The sequence below is a fragment of the Haliotis rubra genome, unplaced genomic scaffold (assembly GCF_003918875.1).
Source record: "Haliotis rubra isolate DU_JTF1 unplaced genomic scaffold, ASM391887v1 Scf772, whole genome shotgun sequence".
NCBI classification, from domain to species: Eukaryota; Metazoa; Mollusca; class Gastropoda; order Lepetellida; family Haliotidae; genus Haliotis; species Haliotis rubra.
The window spans coordinates 260430-271086 of record NW_025767493.1 but is presented as its reverse complement, the minus strand read 5'-3'; the positions used below and the strand labels follow the sequence as shown (position 1 = coordinate 271086).

The 10657-nt window shown below is 40.0% G+C and overlaps 1 protein-coding gene across 2 annotated transcripts in view; it reads right to left on the bottom strand.

The window, feature by feature from the left end:
• Positions 1–2372: 2372 nt before the first annotated feature.
• The window catches only part of LOC124260731 (kinesin-like protein K39), a 120174-nt gene continuing 111889 nt past the window's right edge, over positions 2373–10657 (bottom strand). For both annotated transcript variants that reach the window (XM_046695049.1, XM_046695048.1), the window contains exons 3-6: positions 9723–9820; positions 9352–9481; positions 8478–8548; positions 2373–4829 (exon numbers count right to left, since the gene is read on the bottom strand). In XM_046695049.1, the coding sequence (XP_046551005.1) occupies positions 4461–4829; positions 8478–8548; positions 9352–9481; positions 9723–9820 (668 nt within the window). In that variant the 3' untranslated portion in view covers positions 2373–4460. The remainder of the gene's footprint in view (positions 4830–8477; positions 8549–9351; positions 9482–9722; positions 9821–10657) is intronic.

Below are 10657 nucleotides of genomic sequence, written 5' to 3'. Positions count from 1 at the left end.
AATACATGGAAACTGTTACATCACTGTTACACCAATAGCCAATCATTTGTTGAATACCACGGCGAGAGGTCAGATATGTACTTGGTCAAACCAAGGTGTTGGACAAGGGAGGAATATATCCTCTTGTTTTTTCTCATTTCTATTAATGACCTAATTTACATCTTTAAGAGAAGCGGCTGTGGTATCCGTGTCTTTGGTATGGACGTTGCAGCTGTCTTGCTTGCTGACGATACTACACTCATAAGCACATCCCCCTAATGGCCTGCAGGTATCACTGGATATTGTCCCTTCATACGCTTCTAAATGGCGTCTAACATATAACCCATCATTGGTATTAGAGGTAATAATTCCTGAGCATTAGAGAACAGATTGGCTTGTTTGGAATTTAATGCTTTTCATAAACTAGAATCTCATAAACTATTTGTCTCTGGAATCATGTGATATGAACTTGTGTAGTGATTTCTCTAGAAATTATTTAACGTTATCTAAAATTAAACATTTAGTCACCTTTTATTGTATAAGACCAAATTAATTAGTTACACTATGAAGTTTTTAAGAAGGAATTCATTTTTTTTTTTTTGCCTAAGTCCGCCCGTGTATGGACAACATAACCAACTATCTATTATCAAGTTCATGATATTTAGTGAATACAACTGCATAACATCGTCTCTGACCACAAACCCAAACGGGTTGTTCTCTATTCGCCTACATCCCAATTTACTAATATATAGAATTGGTTCCTAGTTGATCGCATAGCAGGATGAATACACTCCTAGGAGGAATACACAGTCTATACACTCACGGGGATCCTTGGGAAAAGGAGACACTGAAAGAAGTAGTGGTAAAATCCTTCCTAAATTTCCAAAAATTTCCAAGCCTTAGAAATATCATGTTTCCAATTTTGGAACTTTTGGGAAATATGATATTTCCAAATTGGAAATTTTTGGAAATCACCATTTTTTTCTTGTGCACGCTCTTGCAGTGTGTCCAGGAGTTCGTACAGTCAGACGGGCATAGCATGTAGTGAAGGAAGCTGTGAATATGTTGTAGACTCGCTGTCTGGTACAAATAACTCATTCGCGTGGGACCATTGCAGCTGTAGAACTCTTTTGGTAAGTATGTGGAAACCCTGAATGGATTTTGATGGATCCGTTGGAAAAACTTAAAACGTCTTCAGGTCATTATGATTAATGAATCTGGACTGCGTCATGTTGGAACGCTGCGCAAACTTGCCACAGAAGCTATTTAAGACCAGTTTGGACAGGGCTCTGAGCCCGGGATTCTTTTCAATTTCAGCATAATCTAACTGAATTCCTTCATTTTGAAGATAGTCAGCGAGGTACTTTTGCTTGTCATCTTCCGTGATACACCAGACGGGCCATCCAGATGATTCTTGTTTGATCTTCAGAAAGGTGTTGATATAATCCGCGAACAGACCGCCTGTTCTGGAGCTTGGATTGTACTGAGTGGTTTCGGGCCAATGGTACACTTTGTACATCTTTACAATTTGGTAGCCTTTCTCAGTGGTTTTGAGCAGTTCCGGAGTGCAGAAAGTCCCGATGAAACATCTTTCCTCTTCTGTACGTTGACACGGTTTTTCATTTTCCGTATCAGCACAAGTACGACTGAGTGGTAACTTGAGTTTCCCATTTGAACGATAGCGCAAGACGGGATGATAAAGCCCTCTGGGAGGATGGATTTTCACTTAAGCTATGCCAAAGTATTGGTCCACTGACTTCAAGTTCCGTGTGATGATGTTCGGGTGCCCAACTGGGTATCGTCCATACTTGTTGACACTGGAGTACAAAGAGGTAAAATTTCTTCATCCTCGCTGGCTTCGTAGTAGAGTTTGATGGCATTGGAACGACCTCTGAAAAAACTGTCTCTAACTTCCAAACGCTCCTGCAGATCCAACTTTGCTCCAATAACGTGACCAGGTTATACCCTTGAGTTCTGGGCAGAACCATGGTGTCGCAGTTGTGAGGGTAACACGTAGGACATCCGTGAAACATGCAACCACTGAACTGATAGCTAGTGTTGGTCTCCCTAACATACCCATCCGCTGAGTATTTGTGACCTGGGATGTGAAATTCACCTTCTTTCAACGCATGTTGGATGTAAATACCTTTGGAATGAGCCATCCATTCCAGCCATTGTATATACATTCGACTGTATTGATCCTTTCTCGTATAACCTTCATCATCTTCCCTCAGTTGGAGCCAGTTGTCATTATCACATTCCAGTTTGATGTGACGATAGGGTCGCAAAAACTTTTCTTTAACACGTTCATGTAGACACTGGCAATATTAATGCTTTGCATTGGATTCACACCGGATCTGATGATTCGTTCCTCGTTGAGTCCCGTTTTTGGATTTTTACATCCTCGTCTCCCTGGTGATCCTGATCATAAGTTCTCGAAAAACCATCACCAAACGGCATGCCATTCCAGCAACTCCGTCCTCGGTATCCATAAAATCAATGCCATAGTAAGAACAGTTTGGAAATGGTGCTACGTAGTTTTATGATCTGAGGTGTTGAAGAAGTGAGTGAAATACCCTTTTTAAGTTCGGTCAAGTGGAACATTTTGGGCAAGTTACCAAGACGGGTATTGAAGGACAGGCTGTCCAGAAGACGGATGTCTAAACCTCTTTCACTGTAAAGGTACATTACCTTGCTTCCATTATATATGACTTTGTGAGGGAGCATTGAGTTTTGGATGAGATATGACAGAATGAAGTAACCATCGTATCCTTTAAAGTTATGAGCGAAGATAGTGAACTGTTTGTGTTGATTGGAAAACAACCAGGACCAAAAGTCTGAGACCGTATCTTTACCACGGAATTGAACTTCTTTGAGTCCACACTTGTCCTAGCAATGAGGAGTGATGTACTGATGTTTTTTGTTAGGTTTTCCGCAACTGTTACAACGCGTCCCGCAAGAAGGGCAAGGTTTGTCCAATGAGTCCTCTTCCTTACACGTGTCGCAAACTGTTTGGGCTATAATGCAATTGGCTCTCTGCTCTATTTCTCTGCAAGATGATCTTTTACAGTTGGCGCACAGTCGGTGATGGGTACAGGAGTCATGGCTGCCAAGTTGACAAAAATAAGGAACGTATCCATCTTCACAAGTGTAGACATTATCTTGCATACATTCCAAATAAAAAAAGTAGAATTTGGAGACGCTTCTGTTTTCGTTGGAGGTGGGGTGATGAGAACACTTGTGATCATTAGGGACATATTGTTTACACCCTTTGCATTTATACTCCCCGCAAATGTGCTGATCCAAAGTGCGATTATTCACGTTTAGTACTTTCAAACAATGCTGACACCTCTTCCATTGCTCGCATTCAGAAAGTCTGTTACTCTTCTTCTTTTTTTGAAATTGGTTGTGCCTTATGACATATGAAAAAGTCCTTGGACTTACAGGTCATTTTGCAATCTTTACAGTTGTTTGGAAACTTCGCAGCAACGGTGTTTGCAAATGATACAGTGTTTTTAACAGGAATGTTCATGTCTTTTGCTGTAGAGTGCTAGGCAGTAGTCACTCTTGTGAGTCATAATGAGATCAAATTCATCTTGACCAGGGTGTACATTGACCAAATCTTTCAATCCTTTCCGTATGACTCTGTAGGCTGTGGATAACGAAATGAAGATGGCTCGAACCACACAGAGTTGGTCCTGGTTCTGTATTTTGACGATGGATTTCTTTAATTTGATGCTGTTCTTTACGTTGGAAACTTCATGATGACTTCCCGCCCCTTTCAGCATATCGATCATACTCACATCTACTTCGAAAGAAGAGTCCAATTTCAATTCGTTGTTGCTGGCCAATGTTTTGGAAATGGTATCAATGACAACTTTGGCATTAAGATCCTGCAATTTACAGAGAGGTACAACGACAGCATTTGCTAGACCTTTGTGGCAGATGACAACACAACCCAAATCATTGTCAGCCAGATTGCCTCTAGCACTATGTAACACATCATCCATCATACCGTGAAGTTCATCCTCCAAGGCTTGCAATTTTTGCCCTCTCCAGTTTTCATTAAATTTGACCTCATATGACCTCGATGGATGGCAGCGTTTTTGTTCCAAAATGAAAAGCTATAGGCTGCTTGCTTTGGTCACACTGTTGCTTCATGACTAGAATAGGGGAGCTCAGGACTTTAGGGGATGACAGAAGCTTGTTTGGGACTTTTGGGGTTAGAAGTCATTGGCTTGGTGGAATTGGATCCACCGAATCCTGTCAATAATGTACTCGGTAAGTCTTGGTTGGTCCTTGGAATGTACACGGGTAGGAACTGTTGTGTATACATTTCTTCCAGGCATTCGTTTCGACACATCAGAGTTATTAGACCACTAGTGGATGGATTAATAAAAATGACTGAAACTGGACACTGTGTACATGTAGACCAATGGCTTCAAAGATTCAACATTTTTCGGAAAACCTTACCACAGTGTCTACAAGGGAGACCCTTGCCTCTTCTTGTGACTCGATTCGTTGGAGGGTTCCCCCTGTTGTTTGAGGGTAGAAGGCAGGCTTTCATCACAGTCACCGTCGGCGGTGCAGGGAGCCGCCAGCTCAGCTGCTTCTTCCTCTTTGTCTCGAAGGGGTCTCTTCCGCAATGGCTCAGACGTAGTCGCACTATCGTCCCAGTCACCGTCGGCAATGCAGAGAGCCGCCAGCTCAGCCGCCTCTTCCTCGTCATCTCGAAAAGGTCTCTTCTGTGATGGCTCAGAAGTTGTCGCATTATTGTTCAAGTCATCGTCGGCGATGCATAGATCCGCCAGTTCAGCCGCTTCATCCTCTTCATCTCGACGAGGTCTCTTCTGCGATAGAAATAGATATTTTTAGAATCGGACCTAAAGGTGAAGAGAAATGGTCGAATTGCAAAAGACCCCTTTTCTGATGACATCACCGTGACGTCATACGACGGTGCCACCGAGTCCGTAAGAAAGGTGTTCACGAGTAGATGAGATTTAAAAAAAAAGAACTTTTAGAAAAGATGAAGAGAAATGGTCGAATTGAGAAAAGCCCCGTTTCTCATGACGTCACGTGTGGTCATGTGATTTCACTCGACTTTTGAACGACTCTTAACTCGGTTCGCATGGTTCCGATTTCGACGCAGTTTGGTGCGTTGGAGTCGCCATATATTTTTTTAAAGAATTTTTCAAATCGACCGATGTGAAAGGAAGAAATAGTATTTGTGTTTGTTGTGTTTGTTGAGAAACTAACTGATGGCGCTTAGTCATGTTTTAATACGGTATTGCTTGCTATGCGGCATTGTACGGCATTGCATTGATTTGAGATGCTGTATCCCGAGCACTGTACGGTCGATTTGCACACAACCTGTTGCATTCTCTCCAATTTTAAACGAACTTTCCATGCGCGTGAGCTACCAAACACGTTTGCTTTGCGAAAATTGATGACAGTCTGCGACAATCAATTCTGCTTAAAGTTTTTATACCCTTAAATGAAAGAAATTAGAAGATGCAAGCTACATTTGTCTTGAATGGTGCGTTCTGAATTTTTTGTGCTATTGGTGTCATGATCATTTGTTATTTACCATCATTTGTTTTAAGTTTGAAGGTGATCAAAACTTCAGTTGCTGGTGCGCTGCAGGCTAATTGTATTGTATTGTGTGTATATAAGTATTGCTTATAAGAAACTGCTAGATTTATGGAGTAATCTGTAATAGTTAAGTTACTCTACTGTTCTTTGTCGACAGAAATAAATATTTTGTCTCATTATACATATAAACAGCTCTCATAGTCACGATGTGGCTAAAATTATGCACTTTATATGACTTTAAATTTCAACTCACTCTCTCAATCAGTTACTAGTGATGGAGAGCCCATTTATACATTGTATTGTTTTCATTTGAAATCCAGTTTTAGAGTTAAATGCTAGTTTTCATTCTTTGTACTGTAATTTTCTAGTTCGTTTTGCTGCCCTTCGTTGACAGGCTTTTTAAGATTTACATGCATTTATGGTGAAGTTAACAACTTAATCACGATATTGCTGAAATATTGTCTGTGTGACTTTAAATTTTAACTGATTCACTCACCGTTTAAGTTTAAATACAATAAGGTTTCAAATCTTTATTAACCGTTGGCTTACATCCACATCTGCCCTTGCTTGACCAATGAGGTTTAATACCCGGTAAAGGCTTTGTATTGCACAATAGAGAGAAACGTGATTTTGCTCTCTCGCGCGCCGTTTGGAGTGTCACTTAGGTTGAACTTCGACGGACACAAGATGTGTGACAATCTCATCGCAGATTCCCCCCAGGAAATTTAATTGCTATTGAATTAGTTCTCGTGGAAATATCGTTAGGTTGCTATTGTTTTTTCTGTCTTTTGTTTTTAAAAACACAAACAAACAACCCAAAAAACAAAAACAAAAACGCTATTACCCGTTACTAATATTTTGATTGCGAATTCTACTTTTTGTTAAAAGTTTTTATTTGATTTAACAGCATGGACCTCCCCGATGATTGGAAATCAGATGACACATTTGAGAGAGAGAGAGAGAGAGAGAGAGAGAGAGAGAGAGAGAGAGATTATTAAATACACAATATATACGCTTTAGTACAAATCAGATTTAGCGGTACGCGCGTATTTCCTACCATCCATTAGCGCATATAAGACGTATAATCCTGAATTTGTATCTGTTTTGTGACTTTAGAAAGTGCAGAAAGATTGACACACAGGTAGGGAGCCCTTCTGGATCAAGGAGACCCCCATCAGAGGGGAAAGTCCATTCCCGGACAAAGTGACTTTTCATTTATACTTATAGATGCGAAACTAGAACGGCAAACGCAACTTAGATTTATTTTAATTCTAAATTGTATTTGGCCTTATCTTTTCCTTTTCTTTTTTTCAGATGAAACAAGATCTACCAGTGTTGATAGCCTTGGGCTATGGTATTTTAAAGGAAATGGAGGAGCGTATCTCCACGATGTAAATTTTGGAATTTGAATCCTACCCCGTATAGTATCTCAAATTATACTGAAGATTTTAAAGTATATTATTTTATTTTACTCACACCTCCAATAAATTATTCTAATTTTAAGTTATCTAAAAAATATTTGGCCAACCTTAATCATTCCGACATTGATTTCATCATTCGATTTTCATACAGGTATATTGTTTGGGTAGGATTCAAATTCCAAAATTATCCATTTATTGTTCAGTATTTTGTTATTGTTGTTTTGTTCTTAGTTAAAATGTTCTTTTTTGGTGTACATCTTAAAAACGTTCGCTTTATCCGGTTCAGTGATAATTTATTGTCCATCTTTAGTGTTTTGCATTTCAGCTCCATAGTTAATGCTAGCTCTTTTTGTCCATATGTTTTCGTTTTAAATTGTTTTTTGTTTTAGAAAATAAATTGTTAGGGGGTTCTCTTATACAATACGTCGACCGGACTACACGTAATCTCGGCCGCATTTTTATAAGATATTCACCTGACTCAAATAATCGACAGAATACCGGGGAAAATAAGATTTTCTCAAGCTTTGGAGCGTATTTGCAGTGCTTTTGGAGTTTACAAATGAACTATTGCGCTGTATCGGATTTGCTAATCGTGGAAACTTCATACTGTGAGTACCTTTCAATTTATTTTCTATATATTTACCCCACGCGTTGATACTCGACAGCATTGTTCCCCTAACCCTCGACTAGCGAGCATGTGCCCAGTCCTCGGTTTTCAAATAGCTGTACGGCATTTCTGTTCCGAACAGTTGTCACTGTGAATGAATAACGTCTGCATGAACTACGATGTTGAATGAACCCGAGACGCAGTGCTTTATTAGAGCGTTTTATTACGAGCGTAAAGGTTATAATATACTTACACAACATCGAGATAAATTCTGTTGAAAAAAGGGGAAATGCTAAAGTATTAGGCGTTTTTTTAAAATACCGTCTTATTGTTGTTCACTGGCTGGTCGGATAGGGCCTACTTCTTCTCCTAGGAAAAGTTTACTAGTATGTATAAAATTAAAGTATTTTACATCAAACCTAGATTGAATATTTGAAGTCGTGCGATCGATGTAAGATTGCTTTGACGATACTTTAAGATAATGATGATAGCGTGGGGACGATATGATGTTTTATAACGAGAAATCGTTCTGTTGTTCTCCTTCGTTTAAATTAGGATCGGAAACCAATCGCGGGTCGTGACTATCGATTTTTGCAAACGACTAGGGAAGCTATGAGAGGCACAGAGTGTGAAGCGACAATGGACCGACCATGACGGCATCGCGCCATTCGTGACGTCACACGGTCGAATGCCTACGATTGGGTGGAATAATAATCGGAAACCCAACCCTCTGACGATTCCTAAGCTACGCCTTTTCCGACCAAAGAGGCAGGTGTACAACAATCGTTTTATTATGATGTTGTACATGTAACTGTTCCATTTTGTTTCTGACATTTTCCAGATTAAGACTTACAGCGCATAAAATTACATCCACCCACCTTCTCCACTTTCTCAGAGTTTGTTTGAGCCTGCTCCAGGTTGTCGTATGACTTTGACAATGCAGTCTTCACTGAAACGACAAAAATGCAAGGAGTGAAGCAGATAACAGTTTGTCAAATTCCAGGTATTGATTGTCATGTTTTATTGTAAATAATTTCCTTTCTTTTCTGAAATATTACAACCTACAGGTAACACCATTGACGCTGACAAATATATGCTATATTATCGAAATGCCGAATGAAAATTATCTGAAAAATTATTTACTATTATTAAATTGACGAAATATGGTAACGATGACGTCATAGTAAAGGTGACATCATGAGGGTGTGCCAGTCGCATATCAGTATCCAATATCCACAGAAATAATCGTATCGACAGATATTCCTGGCCAGATAATTTCTATTCACAGAAGACAAGTCAGTTTGACTGTCATGTGGGTAATCATCCCACTCCATTACTCTCACGATCCCATAAAGATCATGGTCAAGAATTTCTGATGTGGCTACATCGCTAACGTCTTACTGCCAGCGGTAAAACCCAGGCAAAGTCGTATTTTGTCGGTAAACATTTAACGTCATTCGCGCACGGTTCGTTCCTGGTGCTGCCTGGCCCCACCAATCTACATCCTGCCCCTTTCGTGATTTTGTCTGGTCATGTCTCAGAGGTGCCTAAGGCAACTGCGTCTAATACTGTGAGTTTCTCTTTGGGAGCGACACATTTTGGCTTCTGCTTGCACACACTTCTGATGCTACGTTCAGATGCAATACTTTGATAAGGTAACTGCACAACTTGTAAACAACTTGTAATTCCAGATCCTAAGTTCTCACATTTGTTTGTCGGTAGTATATGTTATACTTATAAGTATCAGCTTACGAGTTTCAATTTCCCCGTTCTTCTTTTCTATCTCTGTCATGTGTTCATCACTTTCTTTCTTCAATCTTTCCTCCAGTTCAGCGTGATCAATGTTGTTTTGTTCAATTTGTTGCTCAAGGCCTTCTATTGCCTGAAAACAAACGTCATAAATAACGACTTCTTGTAAACAAACCGCCTGACATTGTATCAGATTGCACGTCATAATTATATAACCTTCAAAGTTGCTGACAGAGTATGTTTTAGGTTCAAAACATTTGGGCAACACTAAACGTTTGTGCAGTAACGATCTCATCACTTTTCAACTATTCACAAGACGAAGAGCATTTAAGCCTTATAAGAATACAAAATTGCAATATATTATCACAACTTACTGATTTCAAGTCAGCTATCTCTCCATCTTTTTTAGCAAGTTCCTTTTTGTACTGAGCTTCCAGCTTGCCCTTGTTAACATAGACGAGATCTGGGCTACCTGAAAAAACATATTTTTTTTAAGGAAATGGTGTCATATGATTTATCATATGAAGCACACAAGAAAATATTTTGGAGCAGTTTTCATTTTGTACAGTGTGCGATTATCTTATGACTGAAACTTAAATTTGTCACTGTGAGAGGCATTCTTGAATGCCAGATATATCTAGCGGACATCTAGAAGAGGGTTGTAGTGTCATATTTTGATAATCATCATGTTCTAACATGGCCAGTTTACATGTGAACACTTGGTCCCAGAGAAGTCGTGCAGGGATGGATTTCCTACGTCTGGAGTCAATCAAAACTGCACCCTGGCCAACACAAAGTCAAGACCTGAATCGTATTGGGTATGTTTGGAACATTTCAGGACACTCTGTACTTCAGAGAGTTACACTGTACAGAATCTTGCTAATGAGGAGCAAGTGCTCGAGTGAAACAGACAGCCTAAATTAAGAAACAGTGTTTGGTTCTGTCTGAGAGAAGACATCTTCAATCCGTCATCCCATTGAGTAGTAATGATGCTGACATTATCGCCTCTTTTGGAAGCTTCAGTCAACGATTTTAGAACACTGCTTGATGCAGCCATTGAGGATGTTGGGCGGGTGCACTTGGACCGTTGTCGTCTTGAGAGAAGACCTGGGACATTTGTAATCGTCTTGCGCATAAAGTGAACCGTCGCTAAAATACCCAGGTACAGCCACCATTCCAGGACCGTTGATGCACTGTCCCGATTCTTTGACATTTGCAGGCAGACAAGTGGAGCGGCTGGTATGCATTATAGTTATGCAGAGTGAAGCGACTGTCCAAGCAGGTCAGCCATGTCAATTAATGAGTAATC